At 37.1% G+C, this 23,580-nt stretch overlaps 2 protein-coding genes across 5 annotated transcripts in view; one reads left to right on the forward strand and one right to left on the reverse strand.

Annotated features, from left to right (window-relative positions):
* Nucleotides 1-134: 134 nt before the first annotated feature.
* Nucleotides 135-10,510, reverse strand: LOC131979740 (acyl-CoA-binding domain-containing protein 5A-like). Of its 2 annotated transcripts, XM_059343739.1 has the most exons (13): nt 10,009-10,125; nt 9,555-9,678; nt 8,795-8,867; nt 6,982-7,138; nt 6,804-6,842; nt 6,252-6,476; nt 5,138-5,350; nt 4,329-4,423; nt 2,967-3,153; nt 2,256-2,464; nt 2,086-2,136; nt 1,070-1,185; nt 135-988 (listed from the first exon to the last, which is right to left on the reverse strand). In XM_059343739.1, exons 1-13 carry the CDS (start codon nt 10,088-10,090, stop codon nt 976-978), a joined length of 1,584 nt encoding a protein of 527 aa, XP_059199722.1. In that variant the 5' UTR covers nt 10,091-10,125; the 3' UTR covers nt 135-975. The 2 variants fall into 2 exon arrangements, with proteins under 2 accessions (XP_059199722.1, XP_059199721.1); XM_059343738.1 differs by lacking the exons at nt 6,252-6,476; nt 6,804-6,842 and adding an exon at nt 10,395-10,510 and having other exon boundaries at nt 10,009-10,130.
* A 1,840-nt stretch (nt 10,511-12,350) lies between these two features.
* The window catches only part of LOC131979739 (abl interactor 1-like), a 34,817-nt gene continuing 23,587 nt past the window's right edge, over nt 12,351-23,580 (forward strand). For all 3 annotated transcript variants that reach the window (XM_059343733.1, XM_059343734.1, XM_059343735.1), the window contains exons 1-2: nt 12,351-12,601; nt 21,020-21,187. In XM_059343733.1, coding sequence (XP_059199716.1) covers nt 12,485-12,601; nt 21,020-21,187 — 285 coding nt within the window. In that variant the 5' untranslated portion in view covers nt 12,351-12,484. The remainder of the gene's footprint in view (nt 12,602-21,019; nt 21,188-23,580) is intronic.

Here is a 23,580-nt window from a genome sequence, read left to right on the forward strand (position 1 = left end):
GTAGTCTAAAATGTAGAAAAAATATATATATTTTTTTATTTTTAGCTTCTCATTGTTATAAATATCATCTTTTCACAAGCACTCAGACTTTCAGCTCAACTTCAACATCAAAATCAAAGATTCACTACAATAAATGTGTTCGTCCCAAGAATGTGTTTATTGCATGTCAAAATCATTTTTATATACCTATGTTTAACAACTGTATATTTGAAAGCACCCTTGCTTTGACATAGACAAGTTTTCATTTTCACTGTACAGCTGACAAAAAAAAAAACCATGAATGAATATATGGATTGTCCTTATCTCACTTTATGCAAAAGTATAATCTTTCATATTATTGCACTGTAGCCATAAAATAAATACACACTTTTACACACAAATAACAATATTGGTCACCATGTCTATTTTGGTCTATGCTCCTAAAATATTTGTATATTTCTAACAATAAATATAAAAGTCCATAGTAATTAGAAAAAAAAAGATATAGGTTGACAAAAACATGAACTGAAACCTCAATGAAATATTAAATGTACAACAAATGAAATAATGAGCATCGCCTAAGGTCCACAGCTACTGTTTGATCATGAATTAATTTTAATTAAAGGTTGACTCGGTTATGTGAGTTATGAGTATATTGAGTCCCTGGTGATCTGTGAGGCATGTCATAAATAAGATCACCACCTAATGCTAAACTCACTGTCACAAAGAAAATGTGCCAGCATTTATAATGGACAAATCTTTCCTTTCTTAAACACCTAAAAACAATCCATCAAGTTAAAATGCTACACTATATTGTAAAGTATTCCTTTACAGACCCTTCTGACCATTCATTTATCTAAGGTAGTCTTTCCATTTGTACTGGTGCCTCGATATACTCCATCTGTGGTTTGAAAAACCCACAAAGCAACAAAAGTGCAACAATTGCATCCCAGCTTCATGTTCTTTGATTGATGCCGACGGTTGATGTCAGACAGTTCAGGGGATTTTCCTGTGAGGAGAAATGGTGAAACAGAGATTTGGTATTCTGTAATTAGGAATTAGTAATAATTTTGATCAGTATTTTGCTCACCTTCGCCTTCGCTGTAAGTAAAGCTGGACTAGCCAATGGGCAATCAGAGGCCAGATTGCAGTCAACACTGCTGTGAGTGGACAGAAGTCAAAAGGCCACCAAGAAGGTCTCAGGAACTATAGAAACAGAAACTTGCATTAAAGCAGGTGTTTGTTTTCGGTTTGGATACAACTTACTCATAACATTACACATTAAAGGGGACATATTATGGCCATTTTCTGATTCATACTTATCATACGTATTTTGTTTTTCGACTAGAACAGGTTTACTGGCTTTAATATTAAAAAAGCACATTCTTTTCCTCATACTGAATATACTTGCATTCATCCTCTGTCTGAAAAGCTCTGTTTTAGTGCCCGTCTCTTTAAAGCCTATTCTGCTCTGATTGGTCACTGTGATTGCATTCAGGGAATGAGTGTAACTTTCAACCTACAGTCATGGAAAAAATTATTAGACCACCCTTATTTTTTCTTCAATTTCTTGTTCATTTTAAATGCCCGGTAGAACTAACGGTACATTTGTTGGGACAAATAAAATGATAACAACAAATATAGCTCATGATAGTTTAATTTAAGAGCTGATATCTAGACTTTTTCCATGGTTTCCTTGATAATGATTTTGGTTATTATCAAATAAACCATAGGAAATGTCTAGATATCAGCTCTTAAATTAAACTCTTATGAGCTATTTTTGTTGTTAACATTATATCTGTCCAAACAAATGTACCTTTAGTTGTACCAGGCATTAAGATGAACAAGAAATTGAAGAAAAAGTGGTCTAATATTTTTTCCATGACTGTATATATAGTACAGTTGTGACATCTCAACCCTACACCCTTCTCGTTAAAAGGCACAGTCTCTGAATACAGGCTGTGTGCATTTCTCTGTGGATTGAGTGTTTTGATACCTTCACAATATTTATAAAGCACCAGCCTTATAACAGACATGGAAATCTCATAATTTTCTATAATACAAGCATAAACATTTTCAATTATTAAATAGAAATTTAATAAGGACCTTTTGTGCTACAGGTAGAGAGTCCTCCTGCCTTGGTGAAGATGATCTTGTCTGAAAAATCAAACAAGAAATCACAGAAATAAACATCAATAAACAAACCATAAATTGTCATGGAGACTGAATCAACAATGTTACATATCAGTACACAGTGTGGCTAACACCTCCTTTACCTGTGACACTGTGAGCGCCTCCAGAGTGTGCAGCCTGTGCAGCACCGTTGCCATGTCATGCTGCAGCCTCAGCAGAGCCGTAGCTATTTGCTCATTGACATTTCCCCTGACAACACTGCCAGGATGTTGCCTCGGTGACACACAACAGCAGGCAGCATCTGCGCTGGCACACCGCTGAGAGCTGCAGGTGGCCCTCGGTGATTGTGAACCTGAAACAGGAGTCAGAATGTGACACGTTAGTACTCAAGGTTCATATACTTTTTCAAATTCAAGCACTTTTCAAGGACTTTCGAGGTCCATTTTCAAGCTTTTCCAGTACCTTACAATGGTTGTAAATTGCATGTTTTAGATGAGTATTTACATGCTAAAAGGGGTAATTTCACTCAACCATACCGGCAGTGATGGTTTTACCCTTTTAACAACCAAAATTACAGTTTGCTACTCTCAATATTCAATTTAGTATTTTTTCATTGAACATGTGATTATCTATAGTCAGATTGCAAGAGAAATACAGTAAGAATTTCAATCATTTTCAAGCTCTTTATCCAAAATCCAAGCCCTTTTCAAACCTTGAAAATACAACATTAAAATGTAAGTATTTTCAAGGATTTCAAGCATCCGTATGAACCCTGAGTACTAAACATGCAACTTTTGCTGTGTTGTGCTGACGAGGATGAACTTAGTGCACATCTTAGAAGTCAATAGTCTCACCCCTCCCTCTTCTTGACAAGGACATGTTGTGCTGGCTTGCACTAATCCCTTCCGTAAGGTAGGAATCTCCTATGAGTACTTGATCCTCGCCTCCATTCAGGGTAGTGTTGCTCTCAAACCAAAGATCCCTTTGCCTCACTGTGGCAGCTCCTGATCCAGGTGACAGTATTTTTGTTGAAGACAGCCCCTTGGTAGTAAAAGAACAGTCAACGACAGTTTGAATAGCTATATTTAGGTCAGAACACTTTTAAATGTGTGTTTTACTCTGTAACGCTTCAAAACTTTCTAAGCGTGAGAATGCACCGGCATAGACACCAATAACATTTCTTTCCACCATCAACCATGGCTGAAATAACCACTATCGCTGCTTTGTACCTGTTGTTGAAGTGCCAGATAGGCAGTGGTGGAAGAAGTATTCAGATCCCTTATTTAAGCAAAAGTACTAACTCCACATTTTGAAATTACTCCACTACAAGTAAAAGTCCTGTATTAATATTTTACTTCAGTAAAAGTACAAAAGTATCAGCATCAAAATGTTCTTCAAGTATCAAAAATAAAAGTACTTGTTATGCAGAATGAACCCACTCTGATTGTTTTATATATTCCAAATATATTAATAGATCATTAATATTGATTCATTTATTAATGACGTAAAGGTCGGGCTCATTTAACTACTTAATACACTGTTATGTGGGTTAATTTATAAATATGTGTAATCATTTTAAAATTGACATTTTTCTTCAGTAAAAAGTACAATATTTGCTTCAAAATGTAGTGCAGTAGAAGTATAAAGTTACATAAAATGGAAATACTCAAGTAAAGTACAAATACCTCCAATTTGTACTTAAGTACAGTACTTCAGTAAATGTACTTACTTACATTCCACCACTGCAGATAAGTCATAGAACTCTGAACTCTCATATGCACTGATTTTCATACGGACTTTATTACTGTGCAATATTTCTTTCTTTTTTAAATATACCACACTTGGCAATATGCAATCATTTGTGCAATAAAGTGTCCTTCAACGTGCAATATATCTATGAACACTGCATAGCATCATACCTGCTTCTGGCAAATTGAATTGAATTGAAGACTGTGCACCTTACCTCCCTTTCTTGCCTATGTTTACATTATATTGTATATATTTTTTTTTCTTTACATTAACTTGCCTATGTATGTTTATGTCTATATTGTATATTGTTATATTTTATATATATTTTATTTATTGCCGCACTGCTTTTTGGAGCCAGCTCTAAAATCTCATTGTACATGTGTATAGTGACAATAAAGGCAGTCTATTGTATTGTATTGTATTCTATTCTATTCTGTGGTGCACACTATGGAGGAGGGACAACACACCTCTTCCATGGCCAGATGCTCCATTGAGTCACAGAATTCCTCGTTATCGGAGTCTGTGGATCGGTGGTTCTTCTCACGAACAGCATCACTACACCCTGAACATGGACAATATGGTAAAGTATATCATTCTTTAATGTCAATCTGCATGATAAACATTCATTTGTTAGATTCTTTTCTCTTTTTTGTGTTGTTTTTGCTGCTGTCGCCATTATTTTTTCCCCACCATGACTGTTTACATTCGACCACATTAGGCCTTCTGTTTTTTTTCCGATATTATATATGTCATATACCATTTATTCTATACTGTGTTTATCTCTGCATATATTTAACTATATTTATTAATTGATGTTCATACTACTACATGCAACAACTTACTTAAACTTATTTAACACGCTAAAAAAAATGTCTCCAATGTGCAATATCTGTAAAATGCAAAGTAAAACAGGAAAACAAACAAACACAAAGATATATATTAATAATAAATGCTAAATACAGAAATGTATGTATATAATGTGTATAGAATGTATGTATATGTCTTATTTTTTATATTATTATTCTGTCTTCTATATCTATGTGTCTGTATCTTGAGCTGCTGTGACAACTAAATTTCCCCACTGCAGGATAAATCAAGTCATATCATAACATATCTTATGAAAAAAAACACACTTATAGTACAACTTAGGTCTTATACAAAAGGAATCTGGAAGGGCATAACCATCATTAACCTATTTGGAGATTTATGTTGTCAAATATGTTTTAGTTTTATACAAACATATGCACATCTTTTGCATAAATATGTCTAATCTTACCACTCAGGTGTCCATTAAAGTGCATATAGGAGTTACAGTGCACGCTGGGTTCTCTGGAGCAGGCCAGCTCCTCCTCCTCCACCTCACTGTTGAGGGAGCTGTGTGTCCCGTTGGTGAAGGAGGACATGCTGGGCTCCATGCTGCTGCTGGACCCCCTGGTGTCAGACCTCCACCTCTTGTCCACCATCAGCAGCCTCGGGTCAGGTTTCCAGTCTGAGACAGTATAAAAGAGGTGAGAGAGCATTAAAAAGAGTGCAAGTCTGTTTTTATGTGCCCTTTGTCTAGCCTGGGATGTACGTGGTGCAATTTTTTTTTCTTTATCTCACTGAAATACTGTTCTCCTTTATATGAATGTATTCAGAGGGAAAAACCCATCAAATTGAACTATTTCTTTCTTGCACCTGTAAAAATCACTGAAGGGTGGTACATCATAATGAATATGAATATGAATTATAATGAAGAAACGTGTCAGCCAGTCATGGATTGGAATAACTGATGTGTTTCTGAATGGCTTAACCCTCCTGTTATGTTTTGGGTCAATTTGACCCATTTCAAAGTTTAAAATAAATAAATAAATAAATAAATAGTTAAGTGTATTTTTTCAAAAAAAGAAAAAAATTAAAAATGTAAAATACAATTTTGAAAAAATTCAACTTCATTCAAACCATTATATTTTGTATGTACGTCCTTAGAATTTCAATTAAAAAAAGTTTTAAGATACATTTTTTTTAATTAAAAAAGTGAATTATCCTCGTTTTGAACCATGATCTGTGAGAAGGAAAGAACACCATTGCACCAAATATTGACTAAAATGGCTAGTAATGGAGTTATTAATGAAATATAAACTATGTTTATTGGAATTTTTTAGTTTCTGACACTTTCTTATAATTAAACATGCCCCAGGTCAAACTGACCCAAGAACATTATTGCTGTTCTTGAGAAACGAACATAACAGGAGGGTTAAAAAAAACAAGACATATGAGGTAATGCTCTGGTCTTTGTGTGGGATTTGTCGACTATAAGAAAAAACAATGTTTGACTCTGTTGGAGTGGTGTTTAACATTACAACACGGCAACTTTTACGGCACAAAACAACTACATCTACAGTTGGTACCTTTGTCCTCCTCCTCTTCCTCCTTCTTGTCTTCATCGTCTGTATTGTCTTCTTCATCCCCATTCTCCTCTTCCTCACTGTTCCTCCAATCACTACTTTCGTCATTTCTCTCGATTTCACTATTTTCTCTGCTTCCCTCTGCCTCCTCGCTACTGACACTAAGGCCAGGAACACCGCTATTATTCTCTTGGAGGTTCTGTATATCATCCCACAGATCCCCATAGCCTGAGCGATGAGGGAAACACTCTTGATTAACTCTTTATCTTAGTACATGTTGCATAATGTAACATACAAACAAACACACAGGTGAATCGTTCACTGCTTCTACACACTACATCTATACCACGAAGCCCAAAAACCAATGTACAATCACAACCAAGACACTAACCAACTACAGCACATTGTGACACATTACACACCAAAGCTTCATCCATCTAACTAGCATTTTTTTTTTTTTTTTTTTTTTTTACAGTTCCTGCAGTTTAAGCCACACTTACACACTATTGGACTAAGCTGTCAACTCCACAACTACTGCAAACACCAAAGACTTGCCTTCCAATATTGGTTTGTTAAGTTCTTTGATCAGCTCATCTAGTGATAAAAACATAAAGTAAGACAGGCTCAATATTTTCAGCTGACTCAGTAGTACCACATCCCATATGAGCTGCAGCGCTCACCCTGCATATAATGCTTTTATTATGCTGTCTCTACATGCTGTCATGTACATTACCTTGATGATTTGCAAAAGGCCTGGTGAAGGGTCTCCTGTCCACCTCGTTTTCTTCCGCTTCTTCACCTTCTTCTTCTCCATCTACCTCTGTGTAAAAGCTACCAAGCTGCTGCACCAGTTCAGACACTTCTTCTGAGATTGGCATGGTCTCCAAAATCTGACAACACATATTAATAATAATACATTTGTATGCATGTTCCTCTCATCCATTTCAACATTTAAAATTTTCCAAATAATGCTTTTTCATAAACAGCCGGGGTAAAACCTTCACTAAGATGCCTGAAAATAAGTTAATTACATATAATTACATATAGCAGGGCTGACCGAATTTCCCTTTGGGGATGAATAAAGTAATCTATCTATCTGTCTATCTGATGTATGTGTCAGGCCAATTAATTAAAACTCATTAAAAAAAAGCTGGTAACTCTAGGACCTGAATGCCTCAGGTGAAAAAATTAATAACAGAATTTTTTTAAAAAGCAGTCTGTTGTTATCTAAAAGCATCCGTCAGAGCATTTTCTATATGTACTGTGTACTGTGTACTATTTCTATTTCTATCTGTGGTTGCACTGTAATACAGGACACATTCAAGCGCCAAAAGTTTTCAGCTAGGTTTAGACACAAAAACTACGTGGTTAGGTTTGGGAAAAGGTTGGGATTTGGGTTCAAATAAGCATTTCAATACCATAGTTATCTCAGGGGGTGTGTCATGTAGTAGAGTGGGAGTGTCTTGTAGCTAGTGAGACTGTAAATAGACCCTCTTGTTGTAGCCATGAGGGGCGTTTCCATTAGGTACTTTTCCCTCTAGTGAGCTACAATGAGGATGGCTTGGGAGAGAGGATCCGCCTAAGATTCGCCCAACTTCACAGGTTAGCAGCTCAGGTAGCGGCTCAGAAAGTACCTGCCTGGGGTAGCTACTTTCTGAGCCGCTACTAACTAGTCGAGGCTGATTGGATACTGTGGAGGCAGAGACTTTGCGCATGTATGATTCATTTGCAGACTGGTGCAAATTGGACGCTGAGCGGTTAACATCTCCTGCTCTGACTGCAGCTGGGAGAGACTGCTGCAGGAGGACTGGGCCGCTTGTGAGTGCTTTGGGACGGCACCTGCTACTTGTTAAGAAGAGTAGAAACGAGTCTCCAAAAGTCTCCAATAATAATAATAAGTCGCTAGATTTGTCACTAGTCGCTTCTTTGAAAAAGAGTTGCCAGAGGGGTCTGAATAGTCACTAAATATAGATACAAAGTCCCTAAGTGGGCAACACTGCTTGCCCGTCTGTCTGTAATCACATTCAAACTCTATTGGTTAGCCGCTACAAAAGTACCTGTATGGGAACAGAGGCCGAGGGGAACTAACTAGTGGGCCATGTATAAAATTACACAGATCTTCTATGGATCTTCTGCACTGCGTGGCCTATAGACCATAAGCGTTAGCCCTCCACTAACTGAAATGTGGGCAAAAAATAATCAAATTGTACGACTCTTCCAGACTTAAAAAATAATCTGACCAAATTGATCAAATTCTGGCAGTAAAGCAAGTCAATCTGCAGGAGTTGGGATGCTCAAAAAAAGCATTTGTTGTCATTTTTTCAAAGTCTACTGGAAACAAATAGCTGTTGGACTAACTGGTAGCAGTAGCATCATACATAATAAATATAAATATATTTCCTGTATGTTTGTTATGCACACACAGTTTTCTTCCTATGCCAACACATGTATGTGAAGAGAGATGTGTGCTCCAAGTGTATTAACTTTTTATTACTATGCACAAACACTGCTTCTATTCAGCTTTAGTTTTCCCTGAAAGGACTTACCAGCTGGATGTCCTCAATATAATTCTTCATGGCTTCCTCCTTTGTCATATTTCCTAAAGCACTCCATGCATCCCTGGTAACACAAAGTCAACACTTGAACACAGAGATGAAACTGAATGACTGAAAACGTGCAGTTACAGAGCAGAAATCTCACTAAACTTTATCTGTTCTCTATTACTGCTGGATTATCCATTAGATATACCCACAGTATTGTGCAGTAATATCTTTTTGGTTATCATTAAAATAAGTCATGGATTTGGAACAATGCTTGAGTAGGCATGTAGGCAGTAACTTCTTTTAAATCACTTTTTAAAACCCACTTTTACAGACTTGCTTTTATGTAATGCTTTCTATCTTACCACTTATTTTACTTCTTCACTTTTTACTCCTTTTACCTTTTATTTTCTGTGTATCTGAGAATGTCTTGTGATTGTTCCTGTTCTGTCTCTAATTGTTTTTCTTTTAACATAATAATTGTTTTAAGCCTTTTGGCATCATTCTCTTTGTAATTAACTGCTCTCTGTTGATGCACTTTGTAAGCTGCTGTTTTTAAAAGGCGCTATATAAATAAAGTTATTATATTATTATGTGAAGTGACTGGGGCTTTGAACAAGGCTCTAAATGGGCAGGGACTGAGACAGATAGTATGACTATTATGGATGGTGTGTCTCCTGTGTTGTCATTTGTGATACATCTGAATTTAATAATTAGAAATACGACAGTCACATTTACACTAAGACAATATTTTATAAATACGTACCATTTAGCTTTACCACGAGTGTCCCAGAAGCCGTTAGGTCTGGGGATGTTGCAGGGCCCCAGAGTGGCCTGCTTGTAGTAACTATAGAACATCAGCATCATGTCATCAGACGGCTGGAAAGGACCTGAGGAAGAACATACATGTGCAGGGAAGCTTGAAAATGTAATAAAAACACATTCACTTTTTTTTCTGAGACACATGTGGGCCATATGAGGTGCTATTAGACTTGAGAAACGACTGATTTAGTTAATCAGCTCTTATCCTTATAGCAGCTTTATTTATAATAGAGGCTCAGCCAAGAGTGACAGCTCTTAAATGCTCTGCATGTAGGTCAATCACCTAGACTACTGTTTACACACAAACAAGCACAGATCTCACACCTTATAGCACATAGCTTAACCCCGGCCCAATCACTTTCATTGATAGACCTTGACAGAATACAGTAAGTCATCACCTTCTTCAGGCAAACTCCGGATCACTCTAACTGCAGCGTCAAATTTCGCCTCCAGGCTGTGTTTGTCCTCCTCCTGCGCCATGCTGAGCCCCAGTAAGGATGAAATGAAGGAGTCCTCACATCTTGAACACAAATATCAAGCAATTCATGGAGAAATCAAGCCAGTTCAGGAAGTGATCAGTGAGGGACACTTGAACACAATTTGGTCATCACTGCAGCTAGTTACCACTTGTCTTATCTAAGGAGGCAGCAGGCTGTTTCCTCTGTAATCTAGGAGATTTTAGGATAAATGTGGTCTATATAATAAGCCCGTGTCGGTTTAGCGTCAATATAATACATCTTAAACAGGAATGATTCCCCTGATGGCTGATTTGTTAGAAACTCACCACAAACTTCATATTCGCCGGTGCAATATTTATTTCATTAGCCCGGTGTTTGTCTGCAATATGCAGCAGAAAGCCAATTTCGACTCCGGTCAAGGATGAGCCAACAGTCGACGTCTGATTACTGGATTTATCTGGGAAATGTAGTTTTTGTGGAACAAAACTCGTCGTAGAAGAGTGGATTCTACGCAACGTTTACTCCTTCAAATCCCACAAAACCCTCTCAGCCGGGATTTAAACCGCGATGGTTTATGGGAAATGTAGTGTCGCGTTAAGTTATTCTGATAAAGCAAAATAGCACTGAGGATCCCAGTCCTTATCGTCACCCTGTTAAAATAATCGCCTAACTCAATTTTTCAAGTTTTGCAGGAAGCACAAAAAACTTCACCAAAAGTGTAACATATGACATTTATTGATCATTTCACTCAAAAAGGATGTAACAAAGGATGGCTATTGGCATAGAGAAATAAATGACTTGGGCAATTTTTTGAACATGCCTTTGTGACTTAAGCAAGATATGGTAACACTTTATTTTGAAGGTGTCTGCATAAGAGTCACACAAGCCTGTCAGAAACATGACATGACAAGTATCATGAGCATTAATGTTACTTCAAAGTGTCATTAATGTTCATGACACATCCCATGTCATGTTTATGACACGCGTGTCACAAGTGTTACTAATATTAGTGTCAACAATGAAACACTGATAAACTAAACTGATAACTAAATAATCTCCCTCTAGCTCTTCTTTGCTGGGTTCTTATCTGATGCCTATGAATGTGGCAAATTGTCAAAGAAGTGATGATCTTAAAGGGGTAAAATCACATGATCTGATCAACTGAGGATGTAGGCGATTTTACCATAGGTGGCCGTAATAGTGTTACTTATCTCAGGGTCTTTTCTGTTGTTTATGCATACTGTAGAAATTTTTATTGTTGTATCCTATGCATCTTTTTCAAAAACACTATTGAAATAGCATATAAAAAGTAAAAACAACCCCTCATATTTCTGTAGACCACTTCCTTATTTATACTTCCTTTATCAAGGCTCCCGCAAGCTTTTTAGGCTAGATATTCAATTTATATTTAGTGATTGTGAAGACTGTTCAGGTGATGCATGTGATGATAATGTTGATGTTATTTATTGTTTTGTAACTGTAAAATTATCCTCACCTCTACAGATAAATGCTCTTTAGCTTATCATTTGTGCATTTTTATGATCAGATCAGACTTTATTATGTTGCAATTGACACATTCTTCTTCTTGTTTGTGTATTTTTTATTCAGGGAAAAGGATAAAAAGTGGTCGAAAAAATGTGACACATAATATATAAATAGGATTACTTCGTAAGTAACATATAAAGGCATACAATTTAAAACTAAAATAAATTATGATTATACACCTTGTATATATAAAGGAATAATATTGTTATATCACTGCCACTTCAACATGTTTGCACTACTGGTTTTTTTAGTTTGGTTTTTGTTGTATTTTTATTTTATACTATTTATTTATTTAATTATTTATCTTTATTCTATTTCAGTTTTAGTATTCTATTTTTATTACCTTAATCTGTATACTTGTACTGCTGCAACACCTGAATTTCAATAAAGGAATATCTAGCCAAGATTGATAAAGAATGTAAAAAAATCAATAAAATAAAAAAGTACATATATATACATTTAAATCTAAACTCAAACAGATTCATTATTATTATTATTTTATTTTATTTTATTTTATTTTTTTAAAAAACTCTTTATTCGTCAAGATGGGTCAGGGGGGTTATGTTGGTTTAGCCAAGATTGTACTGGGATTAATAGAATTTTATTTTTTACATTTTTACATTTTTTGATGGACTTCTACGTCATCGCAGTGAAATATCATTGGTCGACGGCTCTTCTCCCCGGGCCTCTCAGCCAATCAGCGGCCCGCTTTTTATAACGCAGCTGCCATTTGTCACAGGCTGTTGTGAATCGGAGGCCAGCGGCCCCACAAAGCCAGGCGGGGGAGCCCCTCTCTCAGCTACACACCACAGCATCACCGCCTCGCCTCGCTGAGAAGGACAGAGAGGAGAGAAATGCAAAGGGATGTAAGATGGCAGAGCTACAAATGCTATTAGAGGAGGAAATCCCTGCCGGTAAAAGAGCTCTCGTGGAAAGCTACCAGAACCTGTCCCGGGTTGCGGAATACTGTGAAAACAATTATGTTCAGGTAAGAGATTCCTTACGGGCGTTATATTTGGTGAATTTATCCGCTATCTCCGTCGTGTCTGCGGTGCTGTAGTAGTAAGTGAGTGAAACCACAGGGACAGGAAATGCTGGATCCTCAAACCGCTACACGTAGTGGCCCTTTCTCCCGGTGTAATGATCCAGTCGCGGCTCGGTGCATGGCTGTTTTCGGTTATTTTTCTCGTTTTTTGGCCGGTCGGCCCGGTTCACCGGAGCCGTGCTCCCATTTAGATTTAGAGGTGTTGAAAGCTGCTGGGGGCTTACAGAGGGTGTGTCGTTGTTATGACCAAGTGGTTTTGTCACTGACTGCATTCTGTGATAGGCACCGGTGACAGAATATAATTACCCCCATTTTTTATACATTTTAACATTAGCGCTAATTAACCTCCTTTCACATGACTTAAACCAGGGATGGGCAACTTAAATGCTGGAGGGGGGCACAATTTTTCATCGACACTACCACAGGGCCACATATCGTCACACTGTTAAAATAATCGCCTAAGTCATCTTTTGTCAAAATTGGTTTTTTTTTGCCTAAATCATCTCCTCATGACGCCGGCCACCTATGGTAAAATCACCTACATCCTCAGTTGATCAGATCATGTGATCCTTTAAGATAATGGCCCATGTCAAGTGTGCGACTTAAGCGGATTTATGCATAATAAAAGTCAAAATAAAATGTGACTTTGGCAATTTTTGGAACATACCTTTGTGACTTAAGCAAGCTATGGTAACACTTTATTTTGAAGGTGTCTACATAAGAGTGACATGAGCGTGTCATAAACATGACATGGGTTGTTTCATGAACATTAATGACACTTTGAAGTAGCATTAATGCTCATGATACTTGTCATGTCATGTTTCTGACAGGCTTGTGTGACTCTTATGTAGACACCTTCAAAATAAAGTGTTACCATATCTTGCTTAAGTCACAAAGGCATGTTCAAAATTGCCTAAGTCATTTATTTCTCTTAAGTGACATCATTTACACACAGTTTTATTACTATGCCAACAGCCATCCTTTGTTACATCCTTTTTGAGTGAAATGATCAATAAATGTCATATGTTACAGTTTTGGTGAAGATTTTTGTGCTTCCTGCAAAACTTGCAAAAATGACTTAGGCAGTGACGATACAGGGTGACGATATAGGACCGGGCACTCAACCAGATATGAACTGCAATTTTAAATATGTTAACAGTGCAGTAACTTAACATATTTCATGCTCAAATGCATGTTTAACAGTATAAATAGGAATACAAAAGGTCTGAAGCAAATAAAAAATAACCACTTACTGTGATTTCTTTTGCTTTCAGTGAAAGAACAGCAGACCACTATTAATTGCAAGAAGTAATTTTGTGCATTTTTACACAGCAATTTTAAGATTTCATGCTCAAATGCATGTAGTTGTACAGAGGGCCACTTCAAGTGAGGGTGCGGGCCGTATGTGGCCCCCGGGCCTCCAGTTGCCCATCCCTGACTTAAACCAATCAGGCGCCACACGTTTGAGCCACATAACAGCGTTATAACAGGAAAAAATCGTGAAGAAAATCTATAAAGAGCTGTTTTACACAGACAAAATCTAAAAGCTAACATGTCGAAGCTGTTAGTAACATTTGTGGACGTTTTTACAATAGAAAAATGATCAGAAATGAACAGTTAAACGCTTAGTCACTATAAACTCACTATAACTGTAGCATATTGAGTAAAGACACGCTACTCATTAGGTCTGTTAAAGTCCATTAGCCATTAACATCCAAGCATATCTGAAATGTTAGGTTGCTTATTAGTGGATATCATTATATAGGTCAAGTCCTTAAAGACTATTAGGGAAAAACACAAGTCATTGAAGACTTCAGATTTATAGTCGGGCTACTCATGATGCATATATTATGTGTCTGCTACAGAGCTTTAGAGCATGTTTGTCCATGGGTCATTTGCTTGTAATCAAATGCATGGTGCAGGTTAATGATAGGTGTGTCTGCTGCTCTTTGCATAGACAGACTGAATGTTAAATCAGTGTTAGGAGATGTACTGCATGAATCACCAGTGGTTCTTAACCTGGGGACCTGCAGGGAATATACAAGTTTTACTTATAATTTAATTTGAAGTAAAGAGAAATGCTATTTCTCCACCCACAAAATACTATAAAAAATTAAAATCAGCTCTGCACATGTTCAACAGCATAATTTTTCTCACATTACAGGGTCTCCCTCGGCCACATTCCCAATGATCCATGGCCCTATGTGTATAAAATATTAAAACATTTAGGGGATTTCTAGCCTGAAGAGTTCCTCACAATAAATCTCATTACCCTGTTACTTTACCACAGTGAGAATCTATTCAGTTAACGTGGGTGAGAGTGTGAGCTTGCATCCTAGACCAGGTTGAATGGTTTGGTGTGAACGGCAGCGTCTGTTGACAGACCAGCACACGTGCCAGAAACCCCACTGTGCTCCAGCATGGAAGCTTTTTGACTGTGGTGCTGAGAAAGACCACAGTTTGCCGTAATAACATGTCAGATCGTATTGCCTTGCTTGTCACCAGCATTGCAATGTAGGTTACAGTGGTTGAATGCATGAACGCTTAGATACACACAGCAGTGTTTTGGAGGGTGCTCATCCCAATATCATTATGCAGAAATGTTAATATTAATCTCAAAGGATGTGCTATTATCACATTTATTAAAGGTCTCTTGTTTCTTTGTGGCCAATTCAGTTGACAGTTTGAGAGGAAATGTCATGCTTCTCTATGTAAACATATCTATTTTTAGAAGCGCTGGGTTGCAGGTTAAATCAGGTAGTTGATATATTCAGTTATGCATGGGTTGTTTTTTTTTGGGGGGGGGGGGGTTACATTTTAGTAATTTGTATTATTGTGTGGACAGTAAATGATCAATTTGGCAGACAACATCGTGTTTGTTTGGGATTGATAGCTTGACCCTTCCTCTACTATGCAGAAATGCATTTAGCTCTGTTCATAAACTAGATAACATTAGCTTTTGTGTGCGTGTTGGATAAGTGAGGTCAAAGAAAACTGATCCTAACTGATCCTAGTTTCCTATTGTGCATCCATGTTTTAACCAACAGATCACACTGTTGCCTTTGCAACCATTATATATTATAATGGTATATATATATATATATATATATATATATATATATATATATATATATATATATATATATATTTGCAATCAAACCATCCCCGCTGTAGTTTAACATCTTAAAAATCTCTGATACTTGGCCCGTTGTCGGGTCTGGTGGGCTAATCATTATACCATGTCTTTTGCATGAGTCACATGAGGTTACTAAAGTTCACTAAAGAATTTCCTTTTTTTTTTTTAAATAAGCTGGCATCATCCAAATAAGATTGATTATCCTTATTGTTGTTGCCTAGTTGAATGAGACAAAGACAATGATGCATGCCTTCATGCTTAATGGACTATGAAATTTGCACTGCCATTTAAGTCAGAGAAGAATTGACTGGTTTAACCCTCTGCAATGTATATAATTATGTGCAAAATTAAGTGATTCAATTGACAGTAGGGTGGTCTAGTGGTTAGCACTCTTGTCTCACAGCAACAGGGTCGCCGGTTCGCCTCCCGCCGGCAGCTCTTCTGTGTGCAGTTTGCATGTTCTCCTCGTGTCAGCGTGGGTTCTCACCGGGTTCTCCGGCTTCCTCCCACAGTCCAAAAACATGCACTTAGGTTTAATTGGTGACTCTAAATTCTCCGTAGGTGTGAATGAGAGCGTGGTTGTCTGTCTCGATGTGTCTGGAGACCTGTCCAGGGTGTACCCCGCCTCTCGCCCAATGAGAAAGAGATAAGTGGAGAAGAATAATGAATGAATGAATTTACAGTAGGGCTGGGCGATATGGACCAAAAGTCATATCTCGATATATTTAAGATGAACATTGATATATGATATATATCCCAATATTTTTATCGCAAAGTGAGAGCAAATGTTCAGTCAAAGTCAAAGCCATATATGACATGTCACAAGTAGGTTTATTTAAGTGAACATAAAATCTGTATTACAACAGGAGTACCTTTTTTTTTTTTTTTTTTCTCAAAGCTCCATAAAGTAAAGGAGAGTAAATAAAAATAGCCTATGAAATAAAACAGGCCAATCTTTTTCTGAAATAAATATATTTATATGAGAAAAAGAATAACGAGCATTACAAAATAACTTAATATGACAAACCCTAGTAAAGGCAGCATTTATATATAAAACAGCTTTCCTGGAGCAAGGATCACAGCGCAAATTGGAACTATATTGATATATGCAATATGGTCTAATTCCATATCAGATTTAAAAATATATATGGATATATTTTTTATATCGATATATTGCCTAGCCCTAATTCACAGCACCCCAAAGGTTCTTTGTCAATACATTTATGGGACGTGAAAGCATGATGCTTTTCTCCCTTCTCTGCTGATTTCCACAGCCTTATACTGTAGTGCTACTATTAACTGCAATATCTAGAATACTATGTGGAATATAAAGATGTATGTATGCAGCTTCTCCTAGTTATTTCTTTAGGGAGATTAAAAACATTAACTGGAATCCTGCATACATATGAACACACTTGACAAACACAAGAGGGAATTAGCTTTAAAGAGGTTTTGCAGGCCATTATAGCTTATGCTGAGATTGTGTGCAGTAATATTAGATGTGGAATATGTTTCTGCATTCAGCTCTCAATTTAACATTTTATAAATGCAGTTTATGTATTCACATTATCAACCAGAATAACAAAATTCTGGCAGTCCATGCCCTGATATGTAAATCCACACTGACGATGGAGGAAAAAATAAGAGTTTTTATTCTTAGATGAGATATTTGAAATGAGCCATTTGCAAAGCTGTCACCTTCAAAATGATTGGTGGCATGAAAGCAGAACTCAGCTTTAGTACCTTTTTAAAAGCCTTTGTGTACTAAAATAGAAACTCTTTTTTTTGTTGTCTGTTGTAACACTGAACGAAGCTGTTTTTGGAAGGCTCTTTACTGCTATTTGTGTGTGAATGAGTCTTAACATTTAGGTTCTTAAAATGAACACTACTTCCTCCATTCTGCTACAGTGTGTGCTTTGCATAAGGTTGTCACAATATAAGAATTTAAACATAAATACAATACAATATAAAATGATTCTTGATACCTCTTTTGATACCGACTTAATCTAACTAAGACTTTTCTTTTTTGAAATCCTAGGCACACAAAAAAGGACATTTTCTTCTTTAAAACACACTACTTGCACAAAGTGCTGGTGCAGTAAAAAACACTGAAAATCTGATTGTCGTATTGTGCTATTAAAGTATCGATACTTTTGACAACCTTAGGTAAACCACAAGTGCAAATCAATATGTTTTAGTTGCTCTTTTTTCAATGGATCAATTCATATACAGTCATGGAAAAATTATTAGACCACCCTTGTTTTCTTCAATTTCTTCATTTTAATGCCTGCTACAACTAACGGTACAGTTTTTTTGGACAAATATAATAATGACAACAAAAAAGCTGATAAGAGTTTAATTTAAGAGCTAATATCTAGCCATTTTCCATGGTTTTCTTGAAAATGATTTTGGTTATTATCAAGAAAACCATTTTTTTCCATGACTGTACATTTTGTTTCCAAGTTAAAGAGAACAATCTTTTCCTCTCAGCAAAGAGATATGTAGAGAGAAGTGGTGTTAGATGGAAACCCGTGAATTGACTTAATATTTCCCTGATGTTGACCCCGCCAAAATCCCCCCCTAGTCAGCTCACATGATACCTCTCTGACTCATGGCTGTTTCATTCATGACTCATGAGCTTCATGATATTCCAGTTTCAGACCTGGGGTTCGGAGTGAAATGTAATGGCACTCAGAAATTGCTTTATTTCAGGCCATTGTTCAGATTGCGTCTGGTGCTTAACAAAAAAGAAATTCCAAGTGGAAGCCTGACAAAAAGCCTTTTGTAAGCTTAATATGAAACATAATATCTCAAAGCAGGAGTAAGACAGTAAAAGCAAGAGAAAGAGGGGGGAGAGCCATAATGAGCAATGAGTATTAGGGAGATTATTACTAAGGGATTTCTCTGCAGGATATTTTCAGACCTTTTTTTAAAAAAAAAAAAAAATGCGCTTTGTTAATAATAGCAGTGTGTATTTATGTCTGTTGTAGATTATGCATATTTTTGTATTTCTTTGAGTCCTTGTGTGAAAGTGGCTCATAAGAATAGTACAATACAAGGTGTTTCAGTAGTCTGTGCATGTCTTTGGAAACATAATTCAGCATTTTCCAAGCTCAGGTATGAGGACTTGTTCCAGTCCCTGTGATAATGCTGAGTAAGCCCGCAGTGTTTCCTCTTCTTTCTCTTCTCTGTTATACAAACTGGCAGTGGAAGATCTGCTCGGGATGGGCTGACCTGCAGGTCGCACCAGACATCTGCAACAGATACTGGTGCTGCAGGTGGTTTGCAAGGTAGCAGGTGGTCCTGTTGTAGAGTGGTGTCATGGTGCACGCTGTTAGCCTCCTGCTAACACACACAAACCAAGTTGTTGCTCGGTAACAGCTGCTAAATCATAGCTGAAGTCTTTGTGGCTGCATTAAGGGGATTCTCGATTAGAGCTTTTAATGTAGCCACAAAATTACCATAGCAACTGAACAGGTTAAGATCCAGGAACCGATCAAACACAAGCCTTTTTAAAAGAATTGTTTGACAGTTTATAAAAAGCCAATTAGATTAAGATTTGATAAGAGTTAGATGAAAGGATTGATACCACTGTCTCATCTGTCCGTTAAATATTAAACTAGAGCTAGATGATTAGAGATTAAATCTTGGCAAAAAATACAGGAAACGGGTACAGCATGTAACTTCCTGTAAAACCACAATTGTTTTTGTTTTACATTTCTGTTTTCATACTGATTAAACAAGCAAGTAACAATATGTAATTGTGAGTATATAAATATTATGTAAATAATATGTAAATGCTGAGACAGAAATGTTTTTTAACACAGACTCAAGATAGCTGTTTTTCCTTACCTGCAGTTTTAATGTGAAGCTATGCAAAAGCGAATAAGCATGTTTTCTAAAATGTTTCATTTTTTAAAATATTTTTTACATTTTCCAGGCAAATAAGTTTCAGTTCAGTTTAGTTCAATTAAGTCAGATTTTTTAGCATGCTATATCCACAGCATGGCTTTTATGTATTGTGTAATTGTATTAAACAGTGAAACAACTCAGCTTCTTTTTGGTTCATGAATGACTCAGTTCATACTTTGAGTTAGGATGAGAGACGCCTACAACTGCAGTGGTCAGCCAATTCATCAGTTAGTTCATTGAAATAAATCAATCAATGGATATTTAAATATTTTCCGATTTAAACGACAACACAATAAAAACTGAGGTAAACGGAGTACTTTTCAACTCTTTACATTTTATACAGAAAATGAGGATTTATTAATGAAAACATAAAATCGATTAAATTATTATTATTAAAAATAATTGTAATAGTTTCCTCCAACAGACGGGCAGTCCCCTGTTGGAGTGTTTCTCTGTGTGGCTCCTTGTTTTGTTTCCAAACTATAAATATGTCCATTCAGTCCCTTCGCTATTTAAAGGCATCCAGAAACAGATGGTTTGCGCAGCCGGGTAGAGATTTGGGATCCTAGGAAGTGTCTTGGCATTCCTGCTCACTGGGCTAAACTCCCACCATGCACCTGTCCAATGTTGTCCATCTGAGTTATTCAAAAGTTATTGTTGTCCTTTTCCACAAACTACAAAGTCATTCCCTCTGAGAATCATGAACTCTTCCCTTCAGACCTCAACCTTAGGGGCTTTACGGTTTAAAACAGTTAAAACTGAACGGTCCTGTCTAGGGTTGTCACGATACCGATACTCAGGAAAATATTCGATACTCGATACCATTTTTAATAGCACAAGGATAAAAACAAAGACCCCAAAATTTAGCAGAAATATTTTTATTAAGAAAAATGCAAAAATGTAATGTAAAAATTGACAGAACCACAGGTTAAATATGTATAATAAAAAACAGTTGTGCAAAAAGAAACTACAACTAGGCCTGCAAGCAGGACTGAACGTACTCAATACTTTTCAAAATGAGTATTGTATCCGGATACAATGTTTTAGTATCGATACTTTTTTGAGTATCGATACTTTTGACAACCCTAGTCCTGTCCAAATACCATGCCCTTAGGAAGCTGACCTCTCGGCCCCACTCACACCTCTGATTGTGGTAACAATGAGAGTGCACCATTTCCTCTTGAGTTTACTGGAGCTTAAACCTAACTTCCCTCTGCCAACTTCCCTATTTCATCCACCCACACATCCTTCCAATTATGTTTTTGACAATTTTATTCCACTCTGCTCTCCTTTTCCTCTTTTCTCTCTGCCAGGCTCAAGACAAGAAGAAGGCCCTGGAGGAGACCAAGGCCTACACCACCCAGTCTCTGGCCAGCGTGGCCTACCAGATCAATGCCTTAGCTAACAATGTGCTGCAGCTGCTGGACATCCAGGCCTCGCAACTACGACGCATGGAGTCCTCCATCAACCACATCTCCCAGGTACACACCACAGGGCTGGAAGATAAACACCAGGGATGGGAATAATTTATCAATGATTGATTAATGGTCGTTAAGAATTTGGTCGATCATGTGGAATTTTTAATCGATATGTGTATTTTTTTATTTTAATTTTATCTCGTATCAGTATCACTGAACTGAAACACGGCCGAGCGTTCAGTTTTGCGGGTGTACGTCAATAAGCCAATGAGCTAAGAATTAAGTTGGATAAAGCTACAGTTTACAAACTGAAAGTTGCAATAACAATTATAAAACACACAGAAACACATGAGGATTAATCTGAGAAAAACTATCTTACTATTTCAAACCTTGCTAGCATGAATTATTAGATTGAATTTGATCCAAAACTTATTTAAACACACTTTGATTACTGTGAAAACTAACCTCCTGCCTCTTCAGGGGCTAAAACATAAAACAATTTAACTCCTTGACGTTATCTTTACAGTTTTATCTCACATGAGTAATATTTACCATCATCATGAAGTCACTTTTCGTCCTTTCAGAATAAAAGCATCCGCTATCAAAACAGGCTTTTATTTTGCCCATGTATGCATGTTTTTATTCATACTGGAGTATGTATAAAAACATAGCGATTAATGGATGAATTGATCATTAACGTTATAGATGCAGGAGTTGGCAGGTTTCTTCCAAATGCCCATCCCTGATACACACTCTATATGTAAATATAAAATGTCCAGGAGCCTTTATCTACTTCAGTTGCAGATAGAGCAAAGCCTTCTCTATTTTTAGAAGTTTATATATCACATTTTAATAAGATGTCTCCTTGTTTTCTGATCTAGTCCTGTTTAAATTTTCTATTGATGCAAATTCAAAACTTCCTCCACAATAACTGCTGTTTATAAATCCAGGATAATGTACATTTCCATATCAGTCGTGTCATATTCACCACCAGTTTCTCATCTTTGACAGAAATATTATTACTATTCACAAGTTATTTGAGTAAAGGTGGATCAAGGTGCAGCTTTTTAAGGATCATGTGAAGATTGAAGGTATTTGAGTGCAATAATGTACAAACCCGCTGCTTTTATTCTGTGTCATTACACCAAAGTGCACAATGACACATTCGCACTTTATAAAGACTGACAGACAGGGCAGGGGCATGGATCATGCTGGAGCTGCCAAACCTCCACAGCCCCTCTTCAGTCCCTCTTGCTTCATCAGCAGTCCTCTCTCTATCTCTCTGTGCCTGTGTGTGCGCTTCACACGGCCACCCTGCCTGTCAGCCAGTGAATGTCCCCGTCCCCTCCCTGTGTGCTTCATTAAGCCTGTCAGGGATGAAGTGAAATCCTGACTTCAGCTCTCTCGCCTGGTTAGCAATTTCAGCTCCCGCTTTACTCCACAGGCTGCAAGATGGACTACAGTTGGGTGGAGTCTAATGTGGAAAGACAAAAGACTTTTATCGATCCTTTAGATGGTCAGTTGGTGGTTGATATTTCTGGTTCAGGTCCAGCAGCTCTATAGGGCCTTGTAACCACACTGATATGAACACTTGACAGCAGCCCAGTAGAGAAACTGTGTGTTCACTTAACTGTAGTTGGTACTGAGAGACTTACATCAGCTCCAGTCTACCCATCATGTTTAAAATAGTTCTTTTTCACAGCAGTCATTTTGACTTCATAGCAATAAAAGCGAGTGAGCCAAAAGCCCAAGAATTAGGCTATTTATGTAATTACTTGTACTTTCTATGAAGAATGCTTCACTTTCAAAATTCCATCAAGGTCTGGTGTATAAAAGGTAATTAATTTAACATAGGTGCATGAAAATATAAAAAAGGGACCATCATCTTGTCTCAAACACAGATGAGTAAGAATCCCCTCAAATTGTTTGTATCTAGAAAAAAGATAATTTGCTTTAATGTGCATCTCATACAGGTATGATCTTGTGTCTTTTATTAATTATTCCAGTAGTGATTTGTCCAAGAAAATCTTTTTTTCTTTTACTTGCTTGGTTGTGCCAAGTGTTTTTCTGGCTTAGGCAGTGCAAATTGTTTCGACTTGAAAGAGTTAAGATGGGATTAGAAAGTGAAGGTAGCCAAATATTGCTGCCAAATCCAAGCCCCATCTCTGTAGGATTTAAAAGCCCACAGCAGAGGAGGCTGTCACAAAGTTCTATGACATGTGCTACTAAATGCAAAGCTACAGCGTGTTCGATAAAAGCAAAGCTGTTGCAGCTCATTTCTCCTGTCTGAGTGTAGCAGTGAAATTGCATGGTTGTGCCTAAATGTTCAGTATGTGAGCATTTTGTGCATTGGTGTCCAACCAATGCAACGTTGATGTTCCAACAATGCATTGGCATCCAACCATTGATGTCCAACCAATGCACCATTGGTGTCCAAGCAATACATTGGTGTCCAG

This window comes from Centropristis striata, chromosome 11 (assembly GCF_030273125.1).
Source record: "Centropristis striata isolate RG_2023a ecotype Rhode Island chromosome 11, C.striata_1.0, whole genome shotgun sequence".
NCBI classification, from domain to species: Eukaryota; Metazoa; Chordata; class Actinopteri; order Perciformes; family Serranidae; genus Centropristis; species Centropristis striata.